The sequence below is a fragment of the Echinops telfairi genome, unplaced genomic scaffold (genome assembly GCF_000313985.2).
Source record: "Echinops telfairi isolate 266 unplaced genomic scaffold, ASM31398v2 ScPeMD7_7468;HRSCAF=8506_0, whole genome shotgun sequence".
Taxonomy (NCBI): Eukaryota; Metazoa; Chordata; class Mammalia; order Afrosoricida; family Tenrecidae; genus Echinops; species Echinops telfairi.
Genome location: NW_022111369.1, coordinates 75,092,333 through 75,110,829, shown reverse-complemented (window position 1 = coordinate 75,110,829; position 18,497 = coordinate 75,092,333). Strand labels below are relative to the sequence as shown.

The following is an 18,497-nucleotide window of genomic DNA, read 5'->3' as shown; positions in this document are numbered from 1 at the left end:
CCAAATTTCATGCTTTTTTTCTGACCTCTGAATATAATTGCTTTGGTTATTCCTTCAGGGTGTCAGTTTTAAATGTCACTGTGTTACACTTAATTAAATGCTAAAATGTTATTTAAATTGTATGTATTCTTTGTTGAAATAGACTTGTTGAAATTCAGTATATTAAAAGCTTACTGGTAGCAGATGTATTTTTAAATAAAGTAGATGATGGGTTGATATTTCATTAAGTTTCCAATGTTATTTTAGCTGCCAAATATTTTGGACTAGAATTTTTGGAGCACATATTTTAAAACTTGGGTGAATATATTGGCATGTAAAATGGCACAGAGAAAATGAATGTATTTAAGAAAATTATGTCAGAGGGTTTGCTGAAACTTAAAATTGAGATTTGATTTTTGGCAGTATTTGAAAGTAAGTAATGAAATGTTCTTTAGAGGTATTGCCAATAAGTAGAAACTTGTCCATTTCTAACTATGATAGTGTCCCTATCTGTAATTAAGAAACTCTTTTAAAGTCATTACCTTGACTTACAAATAGTTTAATTAACTTCTTCTTAATGCAGAAACAAATCTCTTCAGTTTTGTTTTAGAATTCCTAAGGAGTTCCCCCACACACACACACTTCCTGTGATGATTAGTGGAGCCCTGACGGCATCCTGGGTAAACTGCTGCCCTCATTGTTAGCCTTTGGAAACTACCACCTGCTCCATTGGAGAAAGATAGGGCTCTCTACTCCAGTAAAGAGTCAATGTCTTGAAAAGCAACAAAGGCAGTTCTAATTGATCCTTATAGGGTCACCAGGAGTCAGAATCGATATGTTGGCAGTAAGTTTGTTTGTTATGATCAGTGCGATGAAAGATTAAGTGATGACTTTTCAACTAAATATCCTAATTGCTAGTTAAGAAGAGGAATTGTAACATTCCATTATCTATAAGGTTTATTAATAAAATTTCTTCCATTTTTTTTCTTCAATTTTTCTCGAACTTGTTTCAATATCAACCACTTAAGGACTCTTAGTATTGACCCCAAACATCATGGCTGAAAACAATAAGTATAAGTACTCCCTCAATGCAAGAACACTTTGTTCTATTAAACTGGCATTCCATGATGCTCATCTTCCTAACCCAATCGCTGAAGACAAAGCAGGTGCATAAGCAAATATGGTGAAGAAAGCTGATTGTGCCTGGCTATCAAAAGATATAGTGTCTGGGGTCTTAAAGGCTTGAAGATAAACAAGTGACCATCTAGCTCAGAAGCAACAAAGCCCACATGGAAGAAGCACACCAGCCTGTGTGATCATGAGGTTTCAATGGGATCAGGTACCAGGCATCAAAGAATAAAGTATCATATCATTGTGAATGAGGGGGAGTGCAGAGTGGGGACACAAAATCCATCTGTTTGCAACTGGATATCCCCTTACAGAAGGGTCACAGGGAGGAGAAGAGCCAGTCAGGGTGGAGTGTGGCAACAATGAAAGGTACAACTTTCCTCTAGTTCTTAAATGCTTCCTCCCACCCCCACCCCCACCCCCTAACTATCATGATCCCAATTCTACCTTACAATCCCGGCTAGACCAGAGGATGTACACTGGTACAGATAGGAACTGGAAACACAGGAATCCAGGACAGATTAACCCCTCAGGACCAGTGGTGAGAGTGGCGATACCAGGATGGTGGAGGGAAGAGGGTGGGGTATAAAGGGGGAACTGATTACAAGGATCGACATAAAACCTTCTCCCTGGGGGACGGACAACAGAAAAATGGGTGAAGGGAGACATCGGATAGTGTAAGACATGAAAAAATAATAACTTATAAATTATCAAAGGTTCATGAGGGAGGGGAGTTGTGGGGAGGGGGGGGAAATGAGAAGCTGATACCAAGGGCTCAAGTAGAAAGCAAATATTTTGAGAATGATGATGGCTACAAATGTACAAATGTGCTTGACACAATGGATGGATGGATTGTGATAAGAATTGTATGAGCCCCCAATGAAATGATTATATATATATTACATATATATATAAATATATTTATATATATAATATATAATATATATGTTTAATAATGTTTAACCCTCTAATGCCGAGTGCAACATCTTCGTAACATTTAGTTAAATGTTTATATTAATATATTTATTGATAACTAGTAAAGAATAAAAACAAAATTTTCCCTGAAATTAAAAATTCAGGCATTATAGGGTTAATGTATGTGTGTGTGTATGTGTGTGTGTGTATGTGTATATATATATGTGTGTGTGTGTATATATATATATATAGAGAGAGAGAGAGACAGAGAGAGAGAGAGAGTCTGTGGGGGAAAAATTTAAAAATAATAATAAGTATTTGTTATTTTAGACAAGTCATGTAAATTAGCTATCTAGGAGTGGCACTTGTTAATTCTGGCATGCGGTGTTGCAGAGTTGAAGGAACTTGAACGTTTCATAGGGATTGGTGTGTTAGTCTGCGTAGACTAGAGAAACAAGTTCATAGACACATATGTGTATAGGAAAGAGCTTTTTATAAAGAGTAATTGTACATTAAGAAAACATCCCAGCCCAGTCGATATCAAGTCCATAAGTCCAATGTTAGCCCATATGTACAATATCAGTCTGTAAATTCCTCTTCAGTCTCATGCAACACATGCAATTACGTCAAGCTCAGGAAATAACAGGCCAGTGGGTGGAAAGTGTGGAAGCATCAGCGCTGGCATGGGTCTCCATGTGGCTCTTCCATCTCCAAGGCTCTGGCTGCTGTCAGTATAGCTCCATGTGGCTTGTCAACAGAGTTCCATGTGTCTAGTGTCCAGGAAGACAAAACAGAGAGTCTGTACGTATCTGGCCTCCACTGAGCTATTTCTCTCTGTGATGTCTCCAAATGAGGTCATCAAGCTGCAACCTGACTGACAGATTAGACTCCACCCCTTCCCAAGTTGACACCAGATTATGTAACTACCACAATTGGGTTATTATTTTCCAAGGTGGCTCATTCACATGCCTTTCATTTTCAGACTAGTTGTTGGCAGGAGGCCCCAACTCCTTGCCACACAGATCCTTCTACTGGGCAGCTTGAGTGTTCTCATGACAAGGTGGCTCCCTTCCCACAGAGTGAGTTATCCTAGAGAAAGCGAGGTTTAAGTCAGAATGTCTTTTTAATGAACTAGTCTGGGAAATAATATTCTCATTTCTGCTATAATCTACCCATTAGAAATGAGTTGCTAAGTACAGCCTGCATTCAGGAGGGAAGGGAATAGGAGTGAAGCAATCTTGAAGAATTGGGGATATGTAGCGGTCACATGGGCCTTGAAAACAAAGAGCAGCTCCAAAAATCCAAACTTTAACTCACATATTTTTAATCTCATGTATTGCTACGCTTGTAAATACTATCTCTAATTCTTAAATTTATGAAGATTTTCTTCTAAGCAAATTCAACTTCCCATCAATTTTGCTTATGGCAGTACAATGTAACTATTTATTTACTTGGGCTAGAAAACTGATATTCATCCTTCATACCTTTGCTCTTATCCTTTATGTTTCATTGTCAGCTCATTTTTTGTGTGTTCCTAACCATAGATCACATACATTCTGACATTACTATTTCAAACAATCCTCCTCGCTTATCCTTACTTATTACTACAAAATAGCTTTCACATTTTAATTTCCTTATATATTTTTAAATGATTTCTTCTGCAGATTTATTTTTTTGGCATTGAGTCCATTTAAAAAATCATTTTATTGGGGACTTTTATAACTCTTATAACATCCCACACATCAATTTTATCACAGCATATCTCTCCATATGTTGCCATCATCATTTTCTAAACATTTACTTTCTATTTGAGCCCTTGTTATCTATTCCTCTTTTTTCCCCTCCCTCCCTTCCTCCCCTGTCCCCTCGTGACCCCTTGAAAAATTATGAATGATTACTTTCATATCTTCTACTGATTGCTGTCTCCCTTCACCCACATTTCTGTTGTTCATTCCCCTTGTCAAGGTGTGGGGGTCAGGGTTGGTTATGTGTCGATCATTGAAATTGGTTTCCCCTTCCTTTCGTCCTCTATCCTCCTGGTATTGCTACCTCCATTTCTGTTACTGAGTGGTTTATCTAACTTGGATTTTGTGTGTCGTGAGTTCTCCTCTGTACCAATATACTTGCTCTGTTGTAGTCAGAACTGAATGGCAGACTGGCATCATGATAGTCGGGGGTGAGGAAGCCTCAAAGAAACCTACGAATATTGATGTTTCATTGGTGCTATCCTGTGCTCTAGTTGACCCATCCCTTCCTTGCGACTCATCTGTGAGGAGATTTCCAATTGTCTACAAATGAGTATTTGGTCTCTACTCTGACACTCCTCATTCTCAACAATGTTTTTTTCTTTGGTTTGTGTGTTTGTTTGGGGGTCTTCTGTTGCCTGTTATCTGACTCTGTCAACACCTCATGATTTCACAGGCTGGTGTGCTTCTTCCATGTGGCCTTGTTGCTTCTCTACTAGATGGCCGCTTGTTTAACTTCAAGTCTTTAAGACCCCAGACACTATATCTTTTGATAGCCGGGCACCATCAGCTTCCTTCACCACATTTGCTTATGCACCCATTATGTCTTCAGCAATTGTGTCGGGAGAGTGAGCATCACAGCATGCCAGGTTGTAAGAACAAAGTTTTCTTGTGTTGGTGGAGGGCTTGACCAGAGGCTCAAAGTTCGTCCACTACCTCATTGTATTGCCATATAAAATATATGTACATAGGCCAATATCTACTTTTTATGAATTAATGTATTTACATAAGTGCATACCTATGTTTATACTGCTATCCATAGCTTTGCTTCCTAGATCTTTCCTGTTTCCTTTTACCTGCCCCACCATCATGCTTGCCCTTCTTCTGCCTCATAGTAATTCCTCTCAGCTAGATTGCTCTTGCCTCAACACTGCCAGGGGCTCTATGTCCTTCTTGTTGTTTTAATTCCCTAGTTGGTCCACTGTCTATGGCATTGCTTGCTCACTTCTCCTTTTCCTGGCTCCTCCTCCACCCAGTCCCTCGGGAACCTTCGGTCCCATTGCTTTCTCTTGGGCCTTGTTTCCCATGCCTATCTTGTATTGGTAGGCAAAATCTTAATAACAGAGGCAAAACAAAAATAAAACAAGAGATTGAATAAATAGAGATGTAAAATAACAAAAATCATACATAATTCCTAAGGAGATTTAATTGCTTTAAATATATAGAATTTGGAGTAAAATAAGTACAGAGAAAAGGAAATAGAAATAAAAACAGTTTTCATAATCACAACAAACTTATAGAGAAGATAAAATATTTCAAATATTTACCATATGGAAATCAGAATATAGCCCTTGTTTTTTTTAAGTGCTTTACCATACATGCAGAGCAATCTGTGCAAATGATTTGAACAGGACATTGAGAGCTAGGTCCACAAGAGCTAAAGCAGTACCTTGATGGCTTGGTGGTTCTGTCTGCTATCTGAAAGGTTGGCGGTTCCAAGCCACCAACTGTTCCTCTGGAGTCAGATGGAACTTTCCACTCCTGGAAAGTGTTGCAGGCTGGGGAACTCACAGGGGCGTTTCCACCCTATCCTGTAGGGTCACTATGAGTCGGCATCGACTTTTTAGAATTCAATTTGTTTGTTTTTTAGTATATATTTAAGATTTAAGTTTCTTCTGCTCAATTCAATGGGTTAGTTCATACAGTCAAAACATTTCTGTGTTATAGTTCATCACTAACTAAAATGTATGTCCCTCTGACTAATCTTCCTTCGTCAATGATACTCCAACTGACTTGTCTATCTCTCTTCTCTTATGCTGTAGATTTTCCTTCATGTGTGTGAAAGGACTTTAAATTCAATTTTCCATGAACTTTTTTTATGCCTCCTAGTATTAAAAGTGTTTAAGGCATGTACATGCTCAGCTTCTAACCAAAATAGATATATATAAAATTTATACCTCTGCATATTAGTTGGCTTTGCAATGGTCTAGTGTCTAAATCTGAATCATATTTTGACAGACTCAGATTAAAGCATCATCTATATAAACATTCTATGATAAAATTGAATGATTAGTTTAAATAAACTAAATTGTCCATTTAGTCAAACGAATACTTTCACAGTATAGTTTGCTTTTTCTGTTTCTCTTTGTTGTTGTTAAATTAACTTGTGTTTTAACCTGACTCTTAACTTTCACAAGTTTAACCAGTTTAAATTTGTTAAATTGCTTGGAAGCACAGTGTTTTTGTTTGTTTATCTGTTTTTAAATTTAAATTTTGCCTACAGTTTCTAAAGTGGCTTTATTAAAATTTAGAAACAAATAGTTTCACAGCTAATGGTCAGAAGTCTACATTAAAATAATTTGGACATTTATCTTGGGCCCTTTAAGGGTATGGGGACAAACATTTTAAAAATATTAATAAGTAAGCTGACAGAAGTGGTGAAGTTACATTTAAAATTATATTTTCTCATAATGTAAAATATTAAATACATTAATGAAAACCCCTTTATCTATGCAAATAGAACTTTAATATTGAACAGCTGGTACAAATAATTACCAATTTTTATGTTGCATAGAAAGAAGAATATTTTATTTAGAGATAAAATAAATGGATATTTCATAAATTTTTTGGTCTTTCTATTGATAATTCCCTTCTAAAATGTTGATTTCAAATTAAATTGTAATTATATCTGTTTATATCCAAACTGTAATTATTTTAACTTTCTTTGATTAACACTGATGACAGGCTAGATTCTTCTGCTTGAATACATATCTTCATTATGTGACTGTGAAGAGGGGGAGAAAAGGCAATATATGGCTAATAAAAATAAGACATTCAGTAAGAGGTTAAGTGGCAACTAGAACGGGATAAAGTGTCCAGTGCAACTTAAACAGCTTTAAATGATCAACATGATCGTAATTATGCCTGGATTTTATGTTAAATGAAACCACATTTCAAAGACTATCCAAGCTTCAACTGAAAATATTTATACTACTAGCAGTTTTCACTTTCTCTCAAAATTCCTTTTACTTACTCTTCTTTCCGCTTTTTCTCTAGTGAACATATTTTACTTTTACAATACCTTCAGTTTTACTTTTAGTACTTCCTGTAGTAAAACAAACAAACACACATGCCATACAATTTACATTTTTTTTTTAATATGTGGTTACCCATTGAGCTGCAAATTTCCAGGGTCCACAGTTCAAAACCACCAGCCACTCTGCTGGAGAAGGAGAGGGCTTTTTTACTTCCTGTAAACTGTAACAATCTCGCAAACTCACAGGGGAAGTTGTACTGGGCCCTAGAGGGTTGCTATGAGTTGGCACTGACTCAGTGACAGTAGATTCGTTTGTTTGTTTGCTTGCTTTTGTACATTAGCAAGCAAGCTAATTGACTATCAGTGAAAATATATAGTTATTGTATATGCCAACTTGTTGATGCTGTGGGCTAAACAAGGTTGGCGGGTTAACCCCACGAGCATCCCTGAAAGAGAACTATGAGGCTCTCTTCTCCCATAAAGAGTTACCTCTTAGGAAACCCCATGTAAGGCCACTATGAGTCAGACTGCGTTCATGGCAGTGAGTTTGACTTCCAGCTCTTTAATTAATTCCTTATAAGGAAACCCACTGTTATTGATAGTAAACCTTACATTCAGAACTTTAATGTTATGCTTTTTAAAGATTCGTTGAGTTTTTCAATTGCCTTTTTTGCTTCTTCCCAATATAAGGCCACTTACATTCACCATTCACTGTTTTAGAATGTGAATTTTCTAAATAAGTTATATATATATATATAATAAGTTATATATATAACATATATATAAATAAGTTTTATATATATATATATATATATTTAAACAAATATCTAAAATAAGAAAATTGACCAACTAGAAAATAGATATACTGATATAAAGGAAAAACATTCAACATATTTGCTACTTACAAGATGCATCATTTGAGCAAGCAATTCACAGACTAAAGGAATTTTAAAAGGTCAGTCTACTGTTATTAATTTCCGTTGCTTCAATTCTGACTTCCTGTGCGCAGAGTACACATGTTTGCACGTGGTTTTCATGGCTCTCATTTTTCAGAAGCAGATTGTCAGGCCTTTCTTCTAAGTTGCCTCTGGGTTTGAGCCACCAACCTTTCATCCTGCTATCCAGACCTTAACCCCGTGCCATACAGGACTCCAAATGGTCAATAAACATATGAATAAATATTGTGTTTCACAAGTAAGATAGTGTGAGCTAGACTGGGACTAGGAAAACCAGAGAAGAATTGATGTACTTGAATTATGTTACTACAAAGAATATTTAAAGTACCATGGGCTGTAATAGGAACAAATATGTCTGCCTTGTAGGATACAGACTGAATGGTCCTAAGAAAAGTTCCTTACAGGATGTTATTATTGAATGCCACTCAATTCAGTTCTAACGATTAGGGACCCTTGAGAACAAAGTAGAACTGCTCTTTGGAATTTTAGGCTCAAGTCATTCCTGGAACAGATTGATAGCACTTTTCCCAGGAAGCTGCTGGTAGGTTCAAATTACCTCTGTTGCACCTGAGGGACTTACCCATTCTGCCACCATAGCTTCTCTGTTATCTGAGAGAACCAATAAAATCATGTATAGCTATGAAAGGCAGTTTTTGACAAGCAGCCATCTAAGTCAGGAATGAGCGAAGGCTCCAAGGAAGAAGTGCACCAGCTCATGTCACCCTATGATTGTAAACAATGAAATGCAATACCAGAAGAGATCATTGTATTAGAATTTAACTGCTGAACACATCTTTTGCAGAAGACTGGATAGCAGTGAAAGCCTAAAATCTACTTGTAGAGTCCATGTGGGGCCAAGTCTCCCCTGAACTCCCTGGTGCCATCGACCACTTATATGAACAGTTTTGTCCTCTGACAGAAGCCTTGGAAAATAAATTAATGCAGGTGTAATTAGTTTATGTTTGTTTGTTTTTCTGAGGGGTGTGTGTGTAATGACTTTCCTTATATGAATTCCAGGATAGCTAAAGACAGTATCTATAGCAATAGATCCTCAAAGTTATGACAGAGGCAGTTGAGAGGCAATGGGAAGCTAATAGCAATGGCTACAAAAAATGAAGAAAATGATCAAAATTTGTTGTGATTGTGCAACTCTTTTTAATATATTTAAACCATTGAATTATATCATCCATACAGTATGTCAATAAAATGATTAAGAAAAAAATGCACTTATTGAAACAAGATATTTCTAGGGTATAATGATGTGTCAACTTGAGTGGAGTGAATGGAAATATATAATAAGATTAAGGAAGGCGAATAGGTGGCAGGAAGACACTGGGAAATTTTCAAGAGTTAAAGGCAGTAGATGGAAATACTATTGTACATACAATCCTGTAATAACCAGGATCAAAGAATAGATTCATGGTAGAAATGCCAGCTGGACAGGTATAGAGGAGACGTGAGTGTGCCTGCTAATAAACATAAGTTTGACAATGAACATTTATATGCATGTATTTACCTTTCCTGAAAATATATCCATGAATGTGGTGGAGCATGCAGGAAATAAAGTTCTGGAAACTTTTCAGACATAAGCAAAGACCTGAGGACACGGGTCTGTGAACCTGTGGGCTCGGGACTGTAGTCTCAGGAAGCACATAAATCACAAAGACAATGTTCGACTTTGGTGAGTAGCAACTAGAGTCTTCAAAGCTCGTAACAATCTTAAGTGTGCCACCATTCATCTCTCACCAACCAGGGAAGGAAGAGTAATGAAAATGAAAGGCATATAGACACATTTAGCCCAGTAGACTTAGAGACCACACAAATAACAGTCTCCACAAGCCTGATACCAGAAGAACTAGTGGCTCCTCTCTAACACTGCCAACTCTCCTGGCCTAGACAGCATTAGAAGGTCTCAGAGACTGGAAGAAAAACTGTAGAACAGACACGGCATCATTCAAGAGACCGGGCTTATTGGTTGGATGGAGACAGGCAGAACTCTGAAGAACATGATCCGTAGTCATCATTCAGTCTGGAACCGAACTCTCCCCTGTGTTAGATTAATCAGATATTTAAGCTAAAAAGGGACACATTTACAGCAAAATGAGATTTAGAGGGTTAAAAAAGAGGGAAGACTGAAAAGAGGAAACTCAGGGAGGAAACGAAGTAAGTCACGATTTATTGAAGGGATTTCAACACATGAGTTTAAACAAAATATGAATTATGGAACGGAAAACTGATAATCTGCCCTATACATTTCCACCCAATTCACAATAAATTATTTTTTTAAAATACACAAGATTACCTAAAATCAAACTACCAAATCTTCACCATAAATTAGTATTATTATTAAGAGTAAAAAAATAAAATAAAATCACCCCTGTAGGGTAGGTATTGAAGTGCATGGGGCAATGAGATTTTAAAAAAGAAAGAGAAAATATCAAAAGTTCACTGGTAGATATATAGGGTGTTAAAAAAGAAAAAGGTTGTGAGCAAAATTAACCTGAGTTTTTTTTTAAGTATGGGAAGAAAAAAAATACTGTTTTTCTATAAAAATTTCTAAAAGTGATTTCACACATTGTTACCAATTTGCAGTAGAGAAGTGGGCATAGGAAGGGAGCTGAAGAAAATTTCAATTTTCTCCTTGCACATCTTTCTTTTTCATATAAACTATATTCTACACCTTTGTAACTGACATTTTACAAATATTATATTAAAATTTCTAAAAACAAACAAAATTACTTTAAAGTTAAAATAGACAGCCTTATTTGCATAAATACATTTCTGTTTTCAAGAGTATGTTTTTTATGTGATTATTTCCATTAAAAATGTTCTAAAGATTAATTTTGCATCTTACTTTGCAAACTACAAAGTACTTCTACATAGATATAATCATCCAGAGTAAAACCAAAGTTTCAAAAATATACACAAACTGGAGACTCGTTTTTAAGGAGAAAACTTCAAATATATAACTTCATTTAATACTTTTTCTCCTCCAAAATAAGTACATGTATATATGCATATATATGTATATCTAAGATTAAAAAGCAAAACAGTAAAACAAAACAAAATATAACAATAAACCCTATAGAGTTACTGAAAGTGATATATATTCATTCCCTTTTTCATTAAAATTATGAATGCTAATTCGTTTGCTCCACTGGTATTAATTTTATCTGAAAATGAGATAGGAAAACATGTGTTTTTTCTGTGTAGGTCATGAAAATGACTGAAGTCTCTTGTTCTTTGTACCGTAGCTTTCAGCCGAGCTCCCATTCCTATGGCTGTGGTCCGCAGAGAACTTTCCTGTGAGAGCTACCCCATCGAGCTTCGCTGTCCGGGGACAGACGTCATCATGATTGAAAGTGCCAACTACGGGAGAACTGATGACAAAATTTGTGACTCAGACCCTGCTCAGATGGAGAACATACGCTGCTACCTGCCAGATGCCTATAAGATTATGTCTCAGAGGTATGATACTTCCAAATTTCCTTATTTGGGGCATTTATTCAAAGCCTTCTGTCCCTTTAACGTGTTGAGCGTACATAGAGAGAACACCAAGAGCAATTTATATCTGACTAACTTGAAATAATTTTCCAATATGCACCTATCCTCATATAAAAAACTAGTGCTTAAAATTACAGATTGTATATGGAAATGATTGTTAATTGTATTAGTTATTAGGATTCATGGTCTAATATGCATACCAAGTTATTTTGATAAGGTTCTCAAGTACTAGATTCATTTGATAGGAGAGCTAAACTAATAATTCACAATTTTCAAAAACATAATTTTCTAATTTTCTCCATACACTTATGAAAAATGTTTTAAATAGTGTAGGAAAATGAGAAAAATATTAAGTATATTATTAGGTATTCGATCTAATCATTAATCAAAATATAAAATGACTATTCAAAGATTATCTATTTACCAAACAATAAAAGTAGACTTTTATATCTAGCATATTCATAAATTGATTCATTTAATATAGTTAAATGATTTAATTATTTAATACTTTAAAACTATTTAATAAAATTAAAATAAAACAAAATAAATCTGAAGACTGTCAGTATATAAAATTCTGGCTTAACCTGTCTTCAGTTCTATAAAGACTGGTAGTAAGGATTATAGTATAAAATGTTCAAATTATATTAAAATATCTTTATAAATGAGCTCAATACTAAGTATATCTTAAACATTTGTTCACTATATATAAATCAGCATAAGCAATTTACTTAGTCTTCAGACTAGTAAATGGACTAGTTTTCAGACTAGTTGGTTGATTTCTAAGATCTATCTTCTTTGGTCTACCTGAGAAAACAAAACAAAAAATTTACTTTTTTCTCTGGGTTTTATCTTTTAACTTATGCAATTTTGATAGTTATAATTCCAATATGTTCTTTTGTGTGTGATTGAAAAGTTTGTTAGAAATAATATCTTATTTTTAGAAATTATGTTTGTTTAAATATCAATACAAACTATAACTTGGAAGGTATCCAGTGATCATTTATACCTGAGGTATAGCTGAACTATACTTGAAGGGTAATGACCTCTATGGGAAAATCTGAGGACTTGATTTTGTCAACTTCTAGTAGACTGTTTGTCATTTTCTAAAATAACATGGATTTGGCCAGTGCTAATGAGAAATAAAATTTAACCTTAAGTATGCAATTTTATATAAATTTGCATATGTCTTTTTATATGCTTCTCTATTGTATATATTTTATATCCTTCAAACTATGGTTAATCTTAAACCACTCAAGTTATTTCATTTTATCTAGCTATTGACATGGTCATTGAGCAGTGATTTTCCATGGTAATATGTAATGAGAGCTCTAACAAAATTGTTAGTTTATTTCAGTCTGACAACTAGTGTAGAATTCTGCAGAATCTCTTTGGGGGTTGGAGTGGGAGAGGAAAGGCTGCTTCTCTGTGATTATATTGTCATTGAAAATATAGTAGAGGCATTGTTTTACTAGCTCTTCCATCTCAATACTATTTGCATTGAAACTGTTTTAATATTTTTATTGATGTTATTAATGGCTCCACAAATAAGCCTTTAATCTTATGATTATTTAAAAAACTATATTGGATTCTTTAAGGCCTTTGAATTTTATAGGATGCATACATTAAGTAGCAAGTCTGTAAAGTAATAATGCTTTAAGCTCTCTTAGTAAATCATTTGTGTAAGCCCTATGCGTGGTTTATCATAGAGAGCTGTCAGTTAGTTTAAGTAGCTATGGTTAATTTTCTCTGAAGCAAGGTCTACACTTACATTTGGACTATTAAAACATAATCTATACTTGTTCAACATAAAGCTGTTGACTTTTGGGGCGACGGAATTGTAAATGGTATAGTCATGTATACTACATAAGTGACTTTTTAATGAAATTAGTTGTACTAATATGCCTACAAATAGCATATTGAATAGAGATGGTAATTACTAAGTATGATCTGGCCAGGTTGTGCTGCAAATAATATGTACTATTTATTTTTGTTTGTTTTAAATCAGTTATACATTTGGTTGTTGAGAATATATAGAGCGCCTGCCATTCAGCAATTTCCTCCTGTCCAATTCAGCTGACACTCAGCTGCAATCATTCCCACCCTCCCGATGGGACCTGTCCCTCTTCCATTAACATCAACGCCCTGCCCGCTAAGGTTCCTTCAAATATCTCGTCGTTCTCCCTGGTTTGAGTCATACAGGTAGATTTTAAAAGATCTCAATACTGGCAGCAGATATTCTTTACTAGTTAAGCTAACCTACTGTTTGATTTTAAGAAGGCTACAGGAGAATTTTTTAGTTATGGTCTAAAGATTATTTTAGGAACATTGTTTCAGCAATTTATTCACCTACTGTGGCTCCAGAAAGTCTGGAATCCACTAGAATTTGAAATTGTTCAGCATTTTCCCCTTTGATCAAGAGTCTTCTATAAAATCTTTGGTCAAAATGTTCAGTAAGTTTAATAGTCAGGCACCATCCAGTTCTTCTGATCACATAGCAAAGGAGGCAATTGCCCATAAAGGCAGGTAGACACACATCTCTCTTCCCATATTCCTCACTCTGCTTTTCATTCCGCTACTCCAGGTAAATAGAAGCCATTGGTTGTGCCTTGGATGGCCTTGCTTTTCAGACCCCATGCATCACACAAATCCATGGGAGGGCACCCCAAGCCCCTGATGAACCCCTTGTGAGTTAAGGGGACCCCCATCCACTGCAGATCTCCTGACCCACTGGTTCTCCTCCAAGTTCTGTTCCCTAACATCTGAAGCACATTCCCCTGCCAGCACCCGGGGTCTGTTCGTAATTCTAACGGCTGCACAGGGCACCTGTAACTATTAGTCAAAAGTGGGGTTCATTCCAAAGGCTAGGGGCCTAACCAGATTCAAAAAAGCTGGGAGCAGTTGCAGGGGGCCTGCTACAGTCTTCTGGAGACATTGCCTCTTGGTCTGGAGCACAACAGGGTCTTGGTGCACAGCCTTCACCAGGGAAAGAAGATAAATCTCCTCACTTTCTGAGACCTGCACCTCTTCTTATGTTAACACTAGAGTTTTTTTTTCTGGTTTTGGGCTGAATAGGAAAGGTAGGGCATTGAGAAAGGCCATCATAGTTTCTTACCTACAGAACTGAGAGGTCCCATTATTGTTGCAGACACTCCCTGAGAAAAGCAAGGGCTATGAACAGTTTAAATTGATTATTGCTTCTGAAATAAATCCAACAGAAGACATCTTTTCTAAAAGACAGATTAATTGTTTCCCTTCTTTGGAATATCTAGAAAAAAATCATAAATATTTTTAAGCATTTCCCTAAATGGAAAGATTACTACTAAATGCCAAAGGGGTATGATTCTGTATCCTCAAATAAATTTGTTTTAAAAGGCTTCATATCCTGCTTGAAATTGGTGAGTTACACAGTTACCAACAAGGACGTGTGAAATGCCATCCACGCAGATGCTTGAATATACATTGAACAAATGTAAAAAATCAAAATAAAAACATTCTTAAAAATAAGGAATTTGAATTTGAAAGGATTTGGGGCCTTGGGTTTCTACATTGATCTCCAATAGGCTCATCTAATCTACTCACTGAGCTAGAGAAGCCAGTTGCATTTACCTTCTGGAACTGTTTGCCTCTTTTGTGTGTCAACTAGAGAACGTCTTAAAATATTATACCACATTATTTATGCTACTCAGAATTTCATACCTCATTTATTAGCATCTGTGGCCCTTGTTTTTGTATCGAAACATTTTTAAAGCTATTTAATCACAGTTTTTTGTGCTAACTAAAGTAAATTGTAGACATCTGGAGGCAAATTGTCTGTTGATTTTACCACAAAGCATCTTGTAATTTGCAAAATCTTCTTCATCCTCTGCTGCTCCAGGAAAATAGAAACTATTGTTGTACCTTGGATGGCTGCTTACAAGTCTATAGGAATGTAGGACCAAAGCAGTTAACTAGGGGATAGAACAGGAACATTAAGCACGAGATTAAGACAACTAAATGGGACGAAACCATGCCCGTCAATTTCCAAACCGAGAAGACAAGTCTACGTGGTATTTGATTGGACATGGATGCCCTCCGTGGCTTTTTTCTCTCTAACTAACCAACTTGAGCAACTGTATAGCTATCTCTCTGTTAATACGTGCAACGCAGTATCACTTCAACTCTTTCCAGGTGCACAGCTTAGCGATACCAATTGCATTAATCATTCTATGCAACCATCATTCTTATTCAATGCCAAATGTCGATTCACCACAAACGCATTGCTTCCTGAACAGTGGACAAACAAACCCATCACTGCTATCAAGTCAAATCCACTTTGGGTTTTCTGATACGTTAGCTATTTATGGGAATCGAAAGCCCAACTTTGTTGCTGAGCTGCTGCTGGTTTCAAAGTGAAGGCCATGCACAACCACTCTGCCCCCAGGACTCCTGCTTAAGAAACTGGAAGTCGGAATTCAGGCTCCTGGCTCCGAGGGAAGGTTTTATCTGTGTCAGATATGGAGGGCGATCTTTGTCTCCATTGAGCTCCTGTTTCTAAGCATTTGTCACCTGTTTACCTTTGATTTCTGCCCACTCCTTCTCCCCCATCGCTGCTCTCGAAAACTTTTAAAAAATCTCTTTTGTGTATCACCAAGAGATCTTCTCTAAAGGAGATGTTGAACCCTTCACCAGGCTGGCCTCATTAAGATAACAAGGACAACCCATTCTTCTTCTTATTTTTTTTTAAGGACAACCCATTCTTAAAAGGAATTTAACCACAGACCTTGAGGTTGTCATTTCAAATCTGTATTGTCCATGAAGCACACTTGAATCTATAGCATATGCTAGGTTAAACATTTTAATAAATGATCAGGATAACGTGAGTGAAAACTATTAAGAGTTGTGTGGGCTCCCTCCATTGGTACAGAGGGGCTATTAACCCATTATTGTAGCAGCTATTAAAATGTACTTTGGATACACTTGAAATTCTTGTGACATTTAAGAGGATCACAAGGCAACATTATTTTCATAATTATAATGGCATGGTGCTGGCATTTTTTATTAAGCTGACATAAACATTGATTAAAGCAATGGCAGTTAAACCTTCTGGCACCTTAGTGGGGATTAAGGCCATAGCACCATTCCATTTCTAATAAAGGTTGTTTATATTTATTTCCTTTTTTTGTAAAAATGGATAAATGTAACTCATTAAAACTAGTAATCTATGAAATTCTCAGTACATTAAATGTCCTGAGAACAAAAAGTAAGTTAACAGCTATTATAACAAATACGATTTTTCTATTCTATTGTCCAAATATTTTTTTATTTTTGTAATATTCACACACAAAATCTAACTGTTTTTAAAATAACCTCCAATTTTTAATGAGTGGATCATATTTCAAGAAATTCACACTTTTATGTTATCCAAATTAGAATGAAACACATGTAGATTCAGCTTTTGGCTCAGATCCTCATGTGATTTATGTCATATGAGGTATGCAATTTGTTTATAATTAAGCACAACTACTTTAAAAATGCAAACTTAGATTTTAAAAATGTTAATAAATGGCATAGATTGAAAATAGATTATTTTATTTTCATGAGAGGAAGCAATCTTGCCCGGATATTTTAACATGAAATGTTGGGGGGACTAAATTTCTAAGTATGTACACCAGAAAAATATATTCGTTGTAATATGTCAATTCCTTCAATTTCCTTTTAAAAATAATAATCATCTCGTAGAGATAGTTTGATAAGTTTTTATTGCTTATTTCCGGAGATTCTTGCAGCTTAATTATTTTGTGATCTTTCCTTGGTGTGATTGTTATGTGCTCAGCCGCAATGTCAGTAGTTCAAAACCACCAGCCACTTTGTGGGAGAAAGATGAGACTTTCTACTCCTGTAAAGAGACATTCTCAAAACCCACAAGGGCAGTTCCACCCTACCTTATAGGATTGCTACAAGTTGAAAGCAATTGATGGCAGTGAGTTGTGTGTGTGTTTTAACATATGACAGTGTGAACATTTCAGTACTTTTTTGTCACTGATAAATTCATTACCAATTCAAATAAAACTAAAAAGGTATAGGTAGACTCCTTGGAATTTGTCATTTCAAATATTTATAAGTCATTAGAGCTGCTTTCTTCACTTACGGTAAGCAAATACTTTAGTTATTTATCTTACTTCCAGACTTTTAAATAATTTTATAATCTCTGATCGATGTGTAAAACTGGACATTTTATGGAACTATTTAGAGCAGTTCCCACCCTGCAAAAAGAGGTTGAAGACACAACTATTATTCTCTTCTGTCTGGAGCAAAGGTCAGTGAGGTAGAGTTTGAGATAGTGACGAAAACCAAAAACTCAAGGGAGCAATTAGGCCAGAAGACTAACGGACTGTACAAACCACAGTCTACTAGACCCCCAAACCAGAAGAGCTAGATGGTGGCTGACTCCCACTACCCAGTGCTCTGATAGGAATCATAATCAACAATTCTGAAAACAAGAGAGGAAAATGTAGAACAATTGAAAATTTTTAAAAAGACCAAATTAGTACAACTACTGAGACTGTCGCCTGAAACACATGTCAAACTTGAGGTGAACCCACCCCCTGGGATCATCTTTCAGTCGCACAAGGTACAGACCGGTGGAGTGAACAAAGAGTACCTGTGGGGGAACATACTGAATGTACTCCTCAGAACCATCAACCACTCGTGAGGCCCAAAGGGCAGTATTGAGCCAGCAACTAACAGTCAGCGGCAGGAAGGTGTAGGAAAAACAAACAAACAAACAAACAAAGAGAGAAGCATGCACACACACACACACACACAACAAAACAAAACAAAAAAAAACCATGAAAACTCACTGACCCAATCTGTTTGAATTGAGAACCTAGAAATACAGGCAAACCCCCACAGAAACCCTGTCTTTGACGGAGGAGCCTCTCGGGACCGGGGGCGACGGTGGCGATACCAGGAGGGAAGGGGGAGGTAGCAAGGGGGAATGGATCACAGGGAGCCGCGTATGGCCTCCTCTCTGGG

The 18,497-nt window shown here is 36.2% G+C and overlaps 1 protein-coding gene across 1 annotated transcript in view; it reads left to right on the top strand.

The window, feature by feature from the left end:
* The window catches only part of LOC123520981 (adhesion G protein-coupled receptor L3-like), a 612,162-nt gene that overhangs the window by 441,660 nt on the left and 152,005 nt on the right, over positions 1-18,497 (top strand). Inside the window, exon 5 of the mRNA XM_045284068.1 lies at positions 11,234-11,447. Coding sequence (XP_045140003.1) covers positions 11,234-11,447 — 214 coding nt within the window. The remainder of the gene's footprint in view (positions 1-11,233; positions 11,448-18,497) is intronic.